At 44.6% G+C, this 17,895-nt stretch overlaps 1 protein-coding gene across 5 annotated transcripts in view; it reads left to right on the forward strand.

Moving 5' to 3' along the window:
* CCBE1 (collagen and calcium binding EGF domains 1) overlaps positions 1–17,895 on the forward strand; it is a 287,475-nt gene that overhangs the window by 232,075 nt on the left and 37,505 nt on the right. For all 5 annotated transcript variants that reach the window (XM_045378106.3, XM_065533689.1, XM_074022617.1 and 2 more), the window contains exons 7-8: positions 8,061–8,161; positions 14,690–14,810. In XM_045378106.3, coding sequence (XP_045234041.2) covers positions 8,061–8,161; positions 14,690–14,810 — 222 coding nt within the window. The remainder of the gene's footprint in view (positions 1–8,060; positions 8,162–14,689; positions 14,811–17,895) is intronic.

Below are 17,895 nucleotides of genomic sequence, written 5' to 3' on the forward strand. Positions count from 1 at the left end.
CTCTGGTCCCTCTGCCAAGGTGTCAGTGCCAGCCTAGCCACGAAAATGTAGGATTTTAGCCTAAATGTCAAGGGCCTGTCTAGTCAGGGTGAACTTTGAAGCAAAACGGACTCCATTGACGATGGCTGGCAGAACCAGTTCCCAGGGGAGAAAGCCCTCAGCCACTTAGAGGGCTTGAGGCTGGTGCCACACAGTCACCAGCTCCTGTATCCACTACTTGTAGCCCAGGAAGCTGCTGTCCTCTTCCCTAAGCCTAGGGCTTAGCTCTTCTCTACTTCCCTCAGGAAGGGAAGGTGGCTGGAGCTCTGTTGGCTAGGTCTGGACCTTCCTTGGGAGTTCCTAGAACAAATCACACCCAAAATTAAGAAACCTACGAACACATCACAAGTGATGGTATCCTGAAAAACAGTTTAGAAAATATCAACTTAGCATCAAAGATCTGAGCTCTGGGGCCATGATAAGCCATCTGGTCAACTTTCAGGCAAGGATGTTGATTATCAGCAGATGAAGCAGCCAGAGTTCAGAGAGAAGTGATTTTCTGTAGACTGCATGGCATCTGATGAATGGAAGTAGGATAGTACCTTCCATTCTGCCATATTGAGAGAGAGTTACAGGTGACTTAATGAGGGATGGCCTGTTTAATCAAGAGCATTCTGCTGGTTGTATCATTGAGCCTTACTGTAACACAAAACGCATTGCAAAAGATGACACTTGGCTGGGGACAGTGGCTCAGGCCTATAATCCCAGCACTTTGGGAGGCTGAGGCAGGCGGAACACTGGAGGTCAGGAGTTCAAGACCAGCCTGGCCAACATGGTGAAACCCCATCTCTACTAAAAATACAAAAAATTAGCTGGGCGTGGTGGCACCTGTAATCCTAGCTACTCGGAAAGCTAAGGCAGGAGAATCCCTTGAACCTGGGGGGCGGAGGTTGCAGTGAGCCAAGATCACGCCATTGCACTTGGCCTGGACAACAAGAGCAAAACTCTGTCTCAAAAAAAAAAAAAAAAAACGATTACACTTGTCTGGGAATCCTCTCCTCTTTCTTTTCCATCAACATCCTTCCCCAAATATAGCAATTGCAAATAGTCTTTAAAAGGGAAACCTGATATGACTCCACTAAGGATGCTCCCCAGCAGGACCCTTCTAAAAGAATCGCTCAGGATTTTCAGTAATTTGTCTCCACTGAATTTATCAACTATGCACAAAGGACTAGCATTTGATTTTATATTTTAGTCAAACAAAATTCAAACACCAGTAACCAGGAATATTTGAGGGTAGAAACTCAAGGGTAGAGAGAAGGGTAGAGGCAAGCAATTCATACACGTCATTAAAATTATGAGAAAGGACAGGCCATTGTATGCTCTGAACATTAAAGTCATAATTCGAGAGATTGGACTGCTGGGAAGGTGGGGGCTGGCTTTGATGGTTCTGGCAGGAAAAAAAAAAAAGCCTCCACTCTTCAGCAGTGTGGCCTAGCAAGGGCCAGTGGTGGTGGGGAAGGGGATCATTTCTTTAATGGCCGTGATACAGTGGAAAGTTCCTAGGCTTGGGAGTTTGAAGTAATACAGAACCAAAGTTGGTTCAGTATTAACTGAGCAATAATGAGCAGGTCTCTGGGCCTCAGTTTCCTTATCTGTAAATGAGAAGGTTAAACTATATGAGCTTTGAAGACCTTTTCACCCTTTCAAATATTTTTCAAAATTTGGTGTGATTTAGCATAAGTGATGCAAGCCCTGTGATTCCATGTGCAGGCCTCATTTTTTTATTTAATTTTATTTATTTATGTATTTATTTATTTATTTATTTATTTGAGACAGAGTCTCCCTCTGTTGCTCAGGCTGGAGTGCAGTGGCTCAATCTCTGCTAACTGCAACCTCTGCCTCCCAGGTTCAAGCGATTCTCATCCCTCAGCCTCCCAAGTAGCTGGGATTACAGACGTGCGCCACCACGCCTGGCTAATTTTTGTATTTGTAGTAGAGACGGGGTTTCACCATCTTGGCCAGGCTGATCTCAAACTCCCGATCTCAGGCAATCTGCCTGCCTCGACCTCCCAATGTGCTGGAATTACAGGCGTGAGCCACAGCACCTGGTCCAGGCCTACATTTCTTAGTTCTCTAAGTACTGAGATTTAGAAACATGCCCAGCCTCAGCAACTTCTAAGCAGAGGACTTTCCTCAAAATATCTGAAAGATGAATTATTAAACATCCAAGCGTTCAGTTCAGCAATAAGAAATGTCAGAGGCCTAAAGAGCCCCACATTCCAGAACATCAGAAGCCAGGAAGCATTTTCATCTGTTTTGGACTAATTAGTAAGCTCACTATTTCATTATGGTCGTTTTTTGTGAATTGAGAGTGATTATTGAGTATAACCACATGTGATCTGAAATCATCTCTTCCTCCTCGGTTTTCCTTTTTAACTTTGCATTATCTAATGCCTGTATTGTTACAATCGGAGGAATTTGAAATCAAACACAACCTCAGCTGGTTGTTAAGAATCCAGGGGGAGAGAAGGGAGGCTGGCCTCAGGACTGCCTCTGAGGCTTGAGAGGTTGCAATCCACTGGCTCTGGGCTCTCTGAGACAAGCCGTCTGGCTAATGGACATTCAGTCACTTTGATTTTCTCTTTGAAAATATGTAGCCGGAGCCAGTTTAGTCACCCCAGGGAGTCTGTAGCCTCAATAGGGAGACAAATTAAGGAAATGTTGGCTCCATAGTAATTAGCTTGCCAGTCTTTATTTTTCAACTTTTGTTTATTTTCTGATAACGTGACCATGACCCCTGGTATCACTTATTACAGGGCAGTGTCAGATGGCCAGGTGTTTCATATTACTTTCAAGCTCCACTAAACCATAGATCAGCGGTTCTCAACCTTGCAATTACCTGGGGAGCTTTTTTAAAAAATGCTGATACTGTTGCCTTGCAGACCCCAGATGGGTGGTGTGCAGCAGAATTCATATTTTAAAAGCCCCCCAGGTGATTGTAATGTGCCTCCGGGGTTGAGCATTACAGCCAGAGCACAAATCTGCACAATCAACTTTTAAACACAAACATGCTTTGTTCATTTCTGGCACTGCCCATATAAAATATTTTGGGAACACTGTTTGGTTTTTCTAAGATATCTAAGGCGTTACAATTTCTAATGCTTAGGATAGACGTCCTGGTCAACTTCAGGAAAAATTAGAGCTTCTTGCCCCCATGTGGCTAATCAATAATATTGCACCTTTAAAATCTGAACAAGTTGAAGAAAAAGTGTTGAGCGATACCACCCCAGGCTTTTCCCAGAGGTGTGACCACAGCATTAGTTGAGAGGATTAAAAACATGCAGCGATAGCTACCCCAATTTCTAAATAAACTGTTAATGTAGCATATGTGAGATTATTTATAGCTCCATGTTGACATCGTAGACAAATTGCAAGGTGGATGTGAACCCCAAATCAGAGTAGGTTTTATGTTCCAGGTCTACATATACAAAAGGTATGAGTCCTTGTTTATCTTTAAACCCTCGAGAGCTCTATTGAAAGGGTGATATAAGGTCCCAACCCCACATGTCTAATTTTGTAGAGAACTGAATCATAGTAATACCAACAATAAATAGCATAACAATGAGTGCTATGAATAGAGCTCTTACCATAAGCTGGGCACTGTTCTGGGAACCTATGTATCTTATCACTGGCTCCTCGTAGCAGCTCCAAGTGATAGGTGCTGTTACCTTTTTACCGTTCAAAGAACGGGCATTCACAGAAACCATGACTTGTCCAATTTAAAAGGTACTAGGTAGCAGCAGCTGCACCAGCGCCTACACTCCTTATTACCATGCTGTGTACTTCTGTGTCAGAGGAGCTTCAAGTCTTCTGGATAATGTTAATCTTGGTTCTCTGTGTTCTGATAATTCCACAACAGAACAGAAAACAGCCCAGGAATTTTCATGTAACAGGTCACTCAGCAGAGCTTCTGCCCTGGAGCCTGGCCAGCAGATAGCTCTCAGGTGTCCTCAACAGAATTCCCAATAGCAGGCTCACTGCATGCACCCACCCCTCCAGAACAGCCACTTGGGACCCAGTTGAGTTTGTGGTCTCTACACACAGCAAATCTGAAAGACCTAAGGCAAGTTACTTTCTCTCTCTGGCTCTCACTCTCCTTTTCTACAAAAGAGATTGAACAAAAGATATGTTCTAACATTCTATGATCTAAATGAAATAGTCTAGAATCTGGTAAAGAGGTTTATCTTATCGCGAAGCTGTCCAATTGCTTAATCACGTTAACACTTGGAAAATTTAACTGAGTATGTAAAAGTAGAAGTGGACAGAAACATGAGCTTTTAACTTTGTTCATGGTGGCCCAGCTCTGCCGACAGGGCTAGATTCTTAAAGATGAACTGAAAAATTGTTAAATGGATATCCTCACTTATTTTACATTCTCAGTGCCTGACACAGGACCTGGCTAATAGCAGATGCTCCATAGATGGATGGAAGGAAGGGAAGGTTGGATGGATGGACGGATGGATGGATACGTGGTTAAGAAGACGGAATGGATGGGAAGATGGATGGATGGATGGATGGATGGATGGATGGATGGATGGATGGATGGATGGAAGGATGGATGGAAGGATGGGAGGATAGATGGATAAGTGGTTAGGAAGATGGAATGGATGGGAAGATAGATGGAAGGATGAATGGATGGATGGATGGTTGGATGGATGGATGGATGGTTGGATGGATGGATGGATGGATGGATGGATGGATGGATGGATGGACGGACAGATGGATAGATAAGTGGTTAAGAAGATGGAATGGATGGGAAGATGGATGGAAGGAAGGAAGGATGGGTGGATGGAGGGATGGATGGATGGATGAATGGATGGATGGATGGATTGATGGACAGACTAGATTGATGATGGTATTGTATACATTGACCAGTAGATGAGATGGAATGGCTGAAAGACTGGTTGGGAAAGATGGATGTCATTTATCTGTCCTTAGGTATTAACATAATAAACCTGGAGCCTGGGTCATCTTTTCATGCAAGAGCCCACCGTTTCCTGCAGTCAGCACAACCAAAGTTAAGGTGTTCGCCCTTTACAACTAAGTATATTATTGCGTGGAAACTTGCCTGCCTTACTCTGTTGGAGATTGAGCTAAATAGTTCTGGTTTTCAGGAGTATTCAAGCTCCATAGGATTATAAATTGGTACATTGAACAGGGATAAAAAACCCAAAGGAGACTCTCTGATTTGTGGAAAAGGCATTGGACTTAATTTCAGGACAACTCCATTCTAAACCCACCTCAGATACTTGCTAGATGCTCTTCAGGAAGTCGCCAGACCTCAGTTCCCTCATTTTGCTATTCATGTTAATACTGTTATTGTAGGGTTCTGGGATTATCATGCAAAGGAAATTTAAAGGGTTTGGTGAGCCTGAAAACTGCTAGACATCCCCTCCCATCTACCTACAACCAAGCTTTGTGCTGAGGGTTTTCCATGCATTACCTTGCCCAGTCATCACAGCAGCCACATGTGGCAGGAATTGTAATTCCAGGGCTATGGTCGAGGCAAGTGGGGTTTGTGGAGGCCAAGTAACCTGCCCAAGGTCGCTGAGCCTATTCAGTGACAGAGATGGTACCTGCATCCAGAACAATGGGACTCAAGTTTGTACTGGTAATCAGTTCACTCTACCATCTCTGATACAAGACCTTCCCTGTTCCCCCTTACTGCTCAGCTCATTGTCACACAGCTGCAGTGAGTCAAAACCATCCCTCCAGTGTGCCAACTGAAGGGAGTACAGGTGAGGAAGCTATGGGAATTCGCCTAGAAAGCAGGCATTAAAAGGATGGCCCTGTTATGTTGGTTACACATAAAGTGGATTTTTTAAAACTGCCACTTTTGCAGAGATTCAAGTGTTTTTCTCCAATTACACATTCAAAACCTGCCTGAAGAGCTAGGTTGATACTGCATATTCAATAATTACACTGTTACTTGTGGCAACTCAACTACACAGCGTGGCATCATTTGTGTCAACCTGCTGGCTTGAGAAATGTGTGCTTAGCTTGGGTGCTGCCAATACCAGGTCTCCCATGGTGCAGGGATGGCAGTGCAGCAGGTAAGCTCTGAAACTGCCTGCTGTTGTGTGCTGAGGGTGCACAGTCTGAGACCTCAGCTGCCAGATTGCCTCTGGGCCTGCTCACCTCCCAAAGGGCAGAAGCTCTGGTCATTGCATATGTCACCAGGGAGAGGACTGGGCAGCCGGGCTGTGTAAGGAAGTTTCGCCTACATGTGGGCTGCCCTCATGCCCATCTCTCCATCCATTCAAGTGTCCATTTCCTAGGGTTGCCATAGAAAAACGCCACAAATTAAGTGGCTTAAACAGAAATTTGCCTCTGGTCTGAGGTTAGAAGTCCAAGGTGTCAGCAGCGTTGGTTTCTTCTAACAGCTGTGCAGGACAATCCATTCCATGCCTTTCCCTAGCACCTGGTCATCGGCAGGCAATTTTTGGTGTTCCTTGGCTTCCACTGCCTCTCATCTCTGCCTTTGTCTTCACATAGCATTCTTCCTGTGTACAAGTTTCCCCTTTGTATAAAGACACCAATCATATTGGACTAGGATCCCACCCTACTCCAGTATAACTTCATCTTAACTAATTTTATCTGAAATGATCCTGTTTCCAAATAAAGTCACATTCTAAAGCACTGGGAATCAGGACTTCCCGTGAATTGGCAAACAGGACACAATTCAACCTGTAACAACCCATTTCCCAAACATTTTGTGAGCATCCATTATGTGAGATACCAAGAAGTGAGCCTCGTTCTTAGGCAGCTTACACACTGGCATGTGCCCTAAGAACCGCTCTCCAGGGAAGCCTAGAAGACCAGCCTGTGAGTGGGAGGGACACACAGTAAATGCTGCCTGATTTTCAGACTTCTGTGGGTTGAGAGCAGGTTTCATGGAACATTTGATCTGCATCTTGGTGGGGTTCAACAAGTGGAGATGGAACAGAGGGCTTTGCAGAAGAGAGGAAGAGTAAGAAGCAAATGATACGGGCCAGGAAGCACAAGAGATGGTCACGCGTTACCGACTTCCCCAGTCTGCGTTCTAGATAGTCGTGGTTATTATGTCATACAAACAGCACACCTGGCCCAACGCCAAAGGGCTGTTAAGCGAGGAGAGTTTATGCTTCCCTGGGTGTCAGACTGTCCTGCCTGCCCAAACAAAACACCCTCAACCTAGCACTTTCAGCCCACACTGCTGCCACCTTTGGCACACACCTTGGCAGTCTGTGCAAGGTCCTCAGCAGCGAGGTGACCCAGGTGTCTGGTCTTCCCAGCATGCAGGCTTAAGTAGCCCATTCCAGTGCCAGGAGGAAGAGAGCTGTCTGTATTCTTGGCCAGATCACCATTTACTTCACCCAGTTTTCCTTTAGCAAAGAATGTTTTTACAAAAAGCCCATGGAGCACCTAATGTTCTACAGCTGGGGTTTGGGACCCTTTGCAGTGGATGGGCCCGACTGCCTTTCTGTTGCTGTTGCGAGTGGCCCCAGATGGGGTGGCGAAGTGTCTGGGGCATTTCCTATCCTGGCCTCAAGCATCAGTGAGGTCAGCTCCCAGCCCACTGCTGTGCTCCCTTTGAAGAATTGGATTAGCAGAGGTGATAAAGGCAACTTTAAGGCCCAGTGCCTGAGCTTGGGGAATATTTATAATGTGTGAACATTAGCCCTTTCAGAGGAGTATAAATCATGTCAGATTTATAGAGCCTGCCTTCTGGAAAAGCACTGATAAAAGGGCCGTGGTACGCATTTTCACACATGAAAGGAAGATCAGGGTCTTCCTGGCATGTCTAAATAGGAACAGCTGAGCTCAACTTCTAGCAGCAACCCTCTCTCTTTGTCCCCCACTCTTCTGTGACCCTGGAGCATGCTGGCAGGACCCGAGAGCTGTAAAATCACCCACAGCTGAGCCCTCACATGTCCCGCTGTCAGCCGCTCTGTCCCTGGGACCACCCTTCCCGATGCTGTCTGAGTCTGGCTTGCATCCAGCCTCCCAGACAGGACTGAGCCCATCTCCTTTCTCAGGCCATGAGAAGTCTGAGAACGCGGTGAAAGCTGGAACTTGCTGTGCCACGTGCAAGGAGTTCTACCAGATGAAGCAGACCGTGCTGCAGCTGAAGCAAAAGGTACGTGCCGCTGGGGTGGGAACGATGATGCGTGATGGAAGGAGGGCTTGGCCAAGGCCAGGTGGAAGGATATTTACAAATGATAAGAAAATAAATTATCCACATTGAGCATTCACGCAGTTGATGCCAGTGAGGTTTGGATGGATTTGGGATGCTTTGCCCACCCTCAGAGCCATCCAAGGGGCAACAGGACACAATGATGGCAAGGGATTGCAGAGGCGATTATTAAAATCAACACTAGGTAAGGGACACGTGGCAAAGCCATAGAGAGGGTGAGCTATAGCTATTGCAACTTCTCATAAAATAAATTTCCAGCCGGGTGCAGTGACTCACGCCTGTAATCCCAGCACTTTGGGAGGCTGAGGCAGGTGGATCACCTGAGGTCAGGAGTTCAAGCTAACATGGTTAGCTAACATGGTTAAACCCCATCTCTACTAAAAAATACAAAAATTAGCTGGGCATGGTGGTGGGCACCTGTAATTCCAGCTACTTGGGAGGCTGAGGCAGAATTTCTTGAACCTGGGAGGTGGAGGTTGCAGTGAGCTGAGACCACTCCATTGCACTCCAGCCTGGGTAACAAGAGCGAAACTCCAACTCAAAAATCAAATTTCCATACATGTCCTGGGAAAGACCTATGTGATTCTGTTTTATCTAAGATCTGTATATTATTTATGGAGAATATTGTCTCTATAAACTGCCATAAGCTCGTAAGGAATTTCTGCAGTAGCTTTCTTTTTCACTTTTAAAAATTATAGCCTGTGCCCTTTCTGAGCTCCCTGCACCTAGAAAAGCAGCCCTGTGGGAACTTCATGTCATCAAAGATGAGGGCCAATGCACTTTGTAAAAGGCTGTGTGAATGCCTGACAGTATAACAGATTTCTAGTAACACCGTTCTGCTGTGAGTAATGGCCCAGTACGGATCTGGCGATCTGACTTCTTGAACAACTGTCCTGGACCCATATAAACAGTATTTATTGTACCTAAGATGGCTTAATTTGCTAGTTTGTCAGTGACTCAGAAGTCACCCTTACACTGATGAAACATAATCTTCTTGGTTTGTTTAACTGCTCCCACTCAAGACTCTTAGCGTATCAGAGAGGTGTATCTGCCCTGTTGAACTTTGGCATCCAGTGATTCTGAAGGGCTTGAGAGTAAGTCTGAGATGGTATCTCTTTCCCATGTTCAACAAACATGCAGCAAGCCCGTAATGAAAACCACAGCTACCAGTTCAGTAAATCAACAGGCTGAGAAGAGAAATGGTTTGCAAGCCTTTTTTTACAACACTGACGACATGATCTGCTTAACGGAAACATGTATATATCTGATGGATAATTATGAATAAAACATAGATTTAACCCTAAATAGCTTATGATCCTAATAGGAAGACTAGGCAGAAAACCTTGTCTATCACTATAAACACAGAGACAGAAATAAATACATCCAACACAGATATCCCCAGTTTGAGCTTAGGTTGATGTTAGTTGTATTAAACAAACCCAGAGAAGGATTCCAGGAAGAAGTAAGTTTGCATTTCATAAGCCGGAAGGGCTTGGGGCAGGCAGTTGATCAATATCTCCAGGTGTACCTCTCACGACATAAAGCTACCCTCCCTGGAAATAAATAAATAGATTATTTCCTTCCCTGGAAATAATCTATGTGCCTTAGGGAATTTATTTCCAGCCAAGATTAGGAACAAGGGGGCTAAATATCACAAGTTGTTCAGAAATTCAGTTGCTAAATCAATGTGTGGTTTTCCCTTAACCTCCCTGCCATGTTTTTTTGTGATGCATAAAAATAAAAATGTTAAAAGAAGTGGAGAAACTTGCATTGAAATACTTGTCACCCTCAAAGACCCTGCTGGAGAGCTATATAAAAATCCACAAGGTCGTCTTAATACTCCAGTAACTCTTACGCAATTGAGCTGGACTAGAGTCGTTCTACCTTATAGCAAAATCTTTCTGCAAATGCACTGTGGCAATCCCAAGCTAATGCAGACTTTCATCGAATGTTATGAGGAGCAACTCATTTCTAAAGGTTCCTATTAGAATGTCTTGCATTCTACAGCCTAGAAAGCGTTATATCCAGAATCACATTTAATTAGCACCATGACCCCGTGGAAAAGATACTGATGGTCTCAGAGAGGTGAAGTAACTGTCCAAGAGGGCAGGCCTAAAACCTAGGTCCTCTCACTTCTACTCTGGTGCCAGTGTTTGGATTGTCAGTTGGTTTTTTGTTGTTGTTGTTGTTGTTTTGTTTTGCTTTTGAGACAGAGTCTCGCTCTGTCGCCCAGGCTGGAGTGCAATGGTGCGATCTCGGCTCACTGCAACCTCCGCCTCCCGGGTTCAAGCAATTCTCTGCCTCAGCCTCCTGGGTAGCTGGGATTACAGGTGCCCACCACCACACCAGGCTAATTTTTTTGTATTTTTAGTAGAGACAGGGTTTCACCATGTTGGCCAGGATGGTCTTGAATTCCTGACCTTGTGATCCACCCACCTTGGCCTCCCAAAGTGCTGGGATTATAGGCATGAGCCTCCACACCCGGCCTGTCAGTTGGTTTTTAATGTCGTCTTGCTGCTGCTAATGCCATTTGTTCACAAAAGAACATAGGACATCTGCCCAAATAAACATTAGCCAAGAAGGAAATGCCAGCAGTCCTAGACCATGGCCAACCCCACAGCATAAAATGCTGTTTAAACACGTTGAACCACACCACGAATGTCCAGTCGGCAACGTTCCAACCGTGGGGAACACAACAGGTCACATGCCCTGGGTTCTGGCAGTCTGCAGACAACAGGAAACTTAAAAGACCTATCGCTTTTCAAATGAGCAACACTAAGCCATAATGTCTAGGTATGCACAGTTGGGTGATACATTATTTTTAAAAACACAGGAAGTGATTACTGTAAAAGGAAAGTGGTGACTTGTTGGGGAAGAGAGGAGACTGATTGGGATAGGGCACGTGGAAGGAGGGGGTCCGGGGTGGCTGGCAAAGTTCTGTTGATTGATTCGGGAGTTCTTTAAAAGGGTGCTTACTTTCATTTTTAAGTTCTGGGGCACATGTGCAGGCTGGGCGGGTTTGTTACATAGGTTAAATGTGTGCCATGGTGGTTTGCTGCACCTAAAGGGGTGCTTGCTTTATAACAGTTTGCTATATATAGCAAGTGTTATATTTGTGTTGTGAGGTTTCCAGGTTCTTTGCTTTATTTTGCAATAAAAACATGTTTTTAAATGCTGTATAGACCTCAGTGCCTCCACCTCCACCACTTCTTCTGTGGTGTGGGAAGAAAACAAGTGATGTGGTGAGAAAGGGACAATGTGGGGATAGATGAGATGCCTGTCATTTCCCTTTCAGATGGGTCTCTGTCCCACAAGAGCACTTAAAATTAAGAGCCAACTCTCCTCTCCATTTTTTTTTTTTTTAAGTTGCTTGTGTTCTGGCAGCAGGGGCTATCGGATTTGAGAGTCAAATTGCTGCAGAGAGTCCCCCTGGGAAGGGAGACTCCAGAAAGAGAGGCCTGGCATTTACTGTCTTGTGGGGAAGCCGTGCCAACAGTGTTAAATCAGCAAACGATGGCCGAATGGAGTAGGGCCAACAGTCAGGCCTGAGAATATAGAGGCCCCTAAGATTTCAAGTGAGTAGATTTGCAGCGTGATGGCTGCACTTGCTCGCTCTAGCGCCACCTTTGCCTCAGGCGGTTATATGGCTTCTCAATAATTTGTGGTTTCCTCTGCTGCTGGTAAAATGGGTCTTCCCAGGATTATTGGGAATCCATGTTAAAGTGACTGTAGACCCGGAGCAGTGGCTCATGCCTGTAATCCCAGCACTTTGGGAGGCCAAGGAGGGCAGATCACTTGAGGTCAGGAGTTTGAGACCAGTCTGGCCAACATGGTGAAACCCCATCTCTACTAAAAATATAAAAATTAGTTGGGTGTGGTGGCAGGAGCCTGTAATCTCAGGTACTCGGGAGGCTGAGGCAGGAGGATCACTTGAACCTGGGAGGCGGAGGTTGCAGTAAGCTGAGATTGCACCACTGCACTCCAGCCTGGATGACAGAGTGAGACTGTGTCGAAAAAAAAATTTTAAAAGTGACTGTAGGTTGCCGCTTGGTTTAGTGGTTAGGAGCACAGATTCTGGAAGCAGATTGGCTAAGTTTAAGTTCTAGACCCACCATTTGCTGGCTGTATGACTCTGGGTAAGTTACTTAACCTCTCTGTGCCTCAGTTCTACTTTTTAAAAAGGACATTAATACCTACTGCCTAAAGATTTTATGACAAGAAAAGGTTAATATTCACAAAGAACTGAGAACAGTGCCATCCATCTAGAAAGAGCTCTACAAATGTTTAGCAAGTAAAAATATTATTTATTAGCACTCTACAAAATGCTTTACAAGAGGCATCTCATGGATTCATCCCAACGGCTCTTTGAGGCAGAAGCTCTCTTACAAAGGCTAGTATGAGATAAATGATACGTATAATTCCATTGACTGGAATCCGGGGGAAATGCAGACTCTTTCTACATTACTACAACCTTCTTCCCAAACTCCTAGCATTCCACAGCCCATCTTCTGCTGTGTTTATGCAGAAAGTGGGGCCAGAGATTCTGGACAGCCACCTCTAAAGTACCAGTGCCTTCACTCTGCACTCATTCTGCTACTGCACGGAGGGGCTGAAGGGAGCCAGGATGCAGCCACCCAGCAGGAGGTCAGCCGGGACACTGAGGTCAGCGTTTGCCACCTTACCTCGTAACTTTTACAAGAGGCCAAACCAAGCAAAGAGGACTGCGGGAAATAGGTGGGGAATAGGGGAGCATCTCTGGAGCCCATCTGTGTGCAGGTCTCATCCTGAGGTTCTGTTTACAAAATTTTAAATATGAAGACTTGATCATGTGTTGAAGCTGCACATTTTGTAGATTTGAAAATGAAGGATGAAGGGACTTACCAAAGTTACACAGCTACTTAGGAACAAAGCCAGGAGCAGCCCTCAGACAGCCTTTTTTTTTTTTTTTTTTTTTGAGACACAGTCTCCCTCTGTCACCCAGGCTGAAGTGGAGTGCAGTGGTGCAATCTTGGCCCACTGCAACCTCCACCCCCTGGGTCCAAGCGATTCACCTGCCTTAGCCTCCCGAGTAGCTGGGACTACAGGCATGTACCACCATACCCAGCTAATTTTTGTATTTTTAGTCAAGACAGGGTTCCACCATGTTGGCCAGCCTGGTCTCAAACTCTTGACCTCAAGTGATCCGCCCACCTTGGGCTCCCAAACTGCTGGGATTAGAGGCATGAGCCACAGTGCCTAGGCCCCCAGACAGTATTTCTGCTGGGTCTATGACAATGGCTGGACACTGAGTCAGGCACGGTAAACACAACATCACTTTAACCCTCCAGCAGTGCTTCTAGGTGGCTGTTACCATCCCCATTTTATAGATGAGGAAATCCAGGCTATGTAGCTTACCCAAGATTCCACAGGTAGAACGTGGCAGGGCTGAGATTTAAAGGTAAGTCTGCCTCATGCCAACGCCCAAGGGTGGGATCCATGTTTCAGTGTCTCAATTGGAAGCAGATGATAAAATTGCATCAGGCTTCAGCTGCCAGTGTTGACCCATTGCCTCAAGGTTGCAGTAGATTGACTGATCCATTTCCCTCATTCACTGGTTCACTCCTCTTCCTCCCCAGGGCCACAGGTACCCACTTGCAGGTTGTGGTGGTCTATTGCTATGACACAATGATGTCAGCACCATTTTAAATGTATCCCAGGAACACAGTGGTGACTCTAAATCATGAGCCCTGACTTGAAATTGTACAAAGCTGACTTTCAGGTTGCACAAGATTTTGATTCTTACAGTCATCTCTACTGAATTCTGAGTGACAGTCACAGGGGAATTGTAGTAGGGATCTCTAGAGGGATAGAACTAATGGGGCAGCTGTATATATTAAAGGGAGTTTACTGAGGAGAATTGACTCACATGATCACAAAGTGTCAAAGAATTTGTGGACACGTTTTACAACCACCACAGTCACTGTTGCCCAGTTATACTGAAGGTCAGCTCCGGGTGTGCAGGGGAACCGTCAGCCACATTCTCGGTCCTGGCTCCCAAGGCTGAGAGTTCTTTAAGGGCAGGGACCATGTCTTGGTCACCACTATAGCCATAGAACCAAGCACAGGACCTGTACATAGTAGGTGTTCAATAAATGTTTGAGACATAAAATAGATAATTAACAAATTGAGAGTATGAAATAAGTAGATCCTATTAATTATGATAATAATGAGTTCCAGTGATATGTAGGCCATCTGGAGCTTATCTAAGCTCACCTACTAACTAGCTGAGTAATGTCATGCAAGTTGTTTGCCCTAGAAGGCCTCTAGGTTTAGAAAGAGGCTCTTTACGGTTTCTCTGAGCTCTAACTAGCTCTAGTAAAAAGTATATACATATGTCTCATGAAAAGGCTTTGCAGCTTCTATCACCAAGACAAATGCTGAGGCTCTCCCCTGCCATTGCTTCCTGACCGAGGCTTCCTCTTCTCCTTGCAGATTGCGCTGCTCCCCAACAATGCAGCTGACCTGGGCAAGTATATCACCGGTGACAAGGTGCTGGCCTCAAACGCCTACCTTCCTGGACCTCCTGGCCTGCCTGGGGGCCAGGGCCCACCTGGTGAGTGTAGAGGAGGGCACAGGAAGGTGATCACCATCAGAAAAAGCCTTCCAAAAGCTCACATTTGCTGGGGGCTGGACAGTGTTCTCCAGCTTCCATCGAGGAGAAACGAGGCAGGTGTCCATAGGGCTGCCACACACCCAGGCAATGAGAGGACCTTGGGAAATAGCCCCTCAAGCCTGAGAAACCCTCATAGCCAATAGCAATTTGGGAGAAAAAGGTCATTGTCCTGGGATTGGATAAGATTCCTAAAGATCATTTTAAGTTAAAAAAAAAAAAAAAGAAAACTATCTTAAACTTTTTTCTGGAAAAATGTTAACATATACAAAAATGGAACAGTATTATGAAGCCCCCCCTGCTCGGGGCTCCTCGCCCAATTCTAACAACTCAGAGCCAGCCTCTTCCTGCTACTCCCCAGTCTTCCTTCTACCTTCCCTTATTTGTTTGCATATTTATACCTATATTTATTTTTATACCTAGCTATACGTTTTTCCAAGTCGACTGTATTGACATACAGGTGATATATAATGTACTCGTTTAAATTACAGTTTGAGTTTTAACAAATGTATTTACCCATCTAACTCCTATCCTACATTTCAAGATATAGAACATTTCTATCACCCTAGAAATCTCCCTTGTGTCCATGTGCATGTGTCTGCTTCCCCAACCCCTGGTCTAGGCAGACACTGAACTGCTTTCTTTCACTGTGGTCTCACCTGTTCTAGAACTCCATATCACTGGAATATTTTAATTTATATATATATATATGTTCTTGTGAATGTATACTTTCAGCTTCTTTCATTCAGTATGCTGTTCCTGAAGATTCACACTTATTAATTGGGTGAAAATCCCAAACATCCTATCATTTCATCGGGAAATATACAATGAAAACTTAAAAAAATAGTTCCAAGTTATTTTATATTTTGAGTACCTCCACAGATAGAGCAATGGATTTTTTTCTCCACACTGGTAAGGGAAATGACATTAATGTTAGCAAATGATTCTAAACCTTTGAGTGCCTTATCCCTGGCTATCATTGCTTAGCGGTGTGCTAGGTGTTATGAATGACCTCTTGACATCCGAATTGGGAAGACCAGACATATAGAGCCAATGCAAATAAATAAAACAGTATCCACATGCCCTCCAGGTAAGTGCACAGATGCTTCCTGCTGTGGGAGCTGGTAGGGAGTGAACACTGTAGCCTGCAATGGTCAGCGGCATTTAGGTTTGATCTGGACGTGGGAGACTGGTAGAAATTGCCCAGAGAAGAAGGACACAGGTGGATTTTCAGTTGGAAAGTCAGCAAGAACAAAAGGTCAGAGTTCTTCACAGAGGGTCGGTGTGTTTCCTCTCCACTTATGTCTTGAACTCTTCAAACACAAACCTGGATCTCAGTCCGTCCAGAGAATAAGATGGTTCAGGATTTGGTTTTTCTTCGTTCATTCCCTTGGCCTGAGGTACTCTGGGTCATGGTGGAGTTTTCTCCAGCAAATGCTTCACACAGGCCCCCTCTGGCTGCTTCTAAACAGACTGGCGTCTCTCCTTATAAACTGCTTCCTAGCACGGTGCTCTCCACCCTCCTCTAAGAGAATGCTCTTGCTTTGCTTCTCTGGAGGAAGTCAACTCCAGGCTCTAGATCACTAGAACAAAACCAACTGTAGGAGCAGGGGAGCCACTGGCTGTCTTGCTTAATAAATGCCTTGCAAGCTTGCTACTCCAATGCTGCCATCTGGCTTACAACATGGTTTGAGCTGTCCAGGGTCCTTGATGGAGCAGAGAGTGACTGAGGATGAATAAGCTTTTGCAACATACCCAGCCTTTGAATGGGGACATTCCAAACCCATTTCCTTCTCTCTCTTAACTTTCAGTGTTTGTGGTACCCACCATTGAGACTTAGTAGGGAAGCTAGAAAGCTAATAGGCTTTCTCTCGCCCTTAAATTAAAGTCCAGTTCCGAGGCCTGTGGTGAATCAGACTGGAGCACCAATACAGGAAACTACTCTGGGTTGGAATCTGTTTAGCTTTGGTGGTAAGGGGGCGGCTGCTGCTTTCTGGCCTCCACTGCCATATATAAGGTGCTACCATTTGTACATCAAAGGCCCACATTTCAAAGGCACTTGACATACTATGATCTCTGTAGTGTACTGACTATGTAAATCTAGCTGAGATATCTCTGGCCTCTTTTATGTGCTACTGGAGGTAAAATATTTAGTAAAAGGAGAGATCTGGCACCCTTTCCAAACTCATTGTAGATATACCTGGAACCAGTATTAAGAGTAGGGGTATGAGACATGTTTGGATGGAACACTGACTGCTTTTAACTTTGGCTTAATTATTCTGTGTACTAAAAAAGACTTATCTAAATATGAAAAGTCTAAAGTATCTGTTTCTTTGTTTCATGTGCTGGAGTCTGAATGTCATTCCATCTTGTCACTGCTCTGTCAGTACTAGGCGTTAGGTATGGTCAAAAAGTAATTATTATGTGCGTTTAAAAGAACAATTATGAGACAAGTATAGCATAGCAATCTTCTCAGTCTCTTCAATGCAATCACTTAATAAAAAGCATTTACTAAGCAGCCTACTATGTATCCAGGACTATCTGAGGATATGCTAATAAATAAGACACAATTCAAGCTCTCACAGAGCTGATGATCTAAAATGGGTTAAAACACAATGTCCTTCTGCATGCAGAAGAATGAGGTTGGACCCTTACCTTACACCATCTGCAAAAATTAACTCAAAATGGATTAAAGAGTGAAATGGAAGACCCTAAAACTATGAAAATCCTAGAAGAAAACATAGAGGAAAGCTTTATGACATTGGATTTGGTGACGATTTCTTGGATATGACCCCAAAAGCATAGGCAGCAAAAGCAGTAGATAAATGGGACTACATCAAACTTAAATTTCTGTGTCTCAAAGCGAAAATCAACAGGGCAAAAACAACCTACAGGATGGAAGAAAATAATTGTAAATCATATATCTGATAAGGGGTTAATATCTAGGATAGATAAGAACTTCAATATTCAACAAAAAAAGCAACTGATTAAAAAAGATGGGAAAAGGACTTGAATAGACATTTCTCCA

This window comes from Macaca fascicularis, chromosome 18 (genome assembly GCF_037993035.2).
Source record: "Macaca fascicularis isolate 582-1 chromosome 18, T2T-MFA8v1.1".
In the NCBI taxonomy this organism is placed as follows: domain Eukaryota; kingdom Metazoa; phylum Chordata; class Mammalia; order Primates; family Cercopithecidae; genus Macaca; species Macaca fascicularis.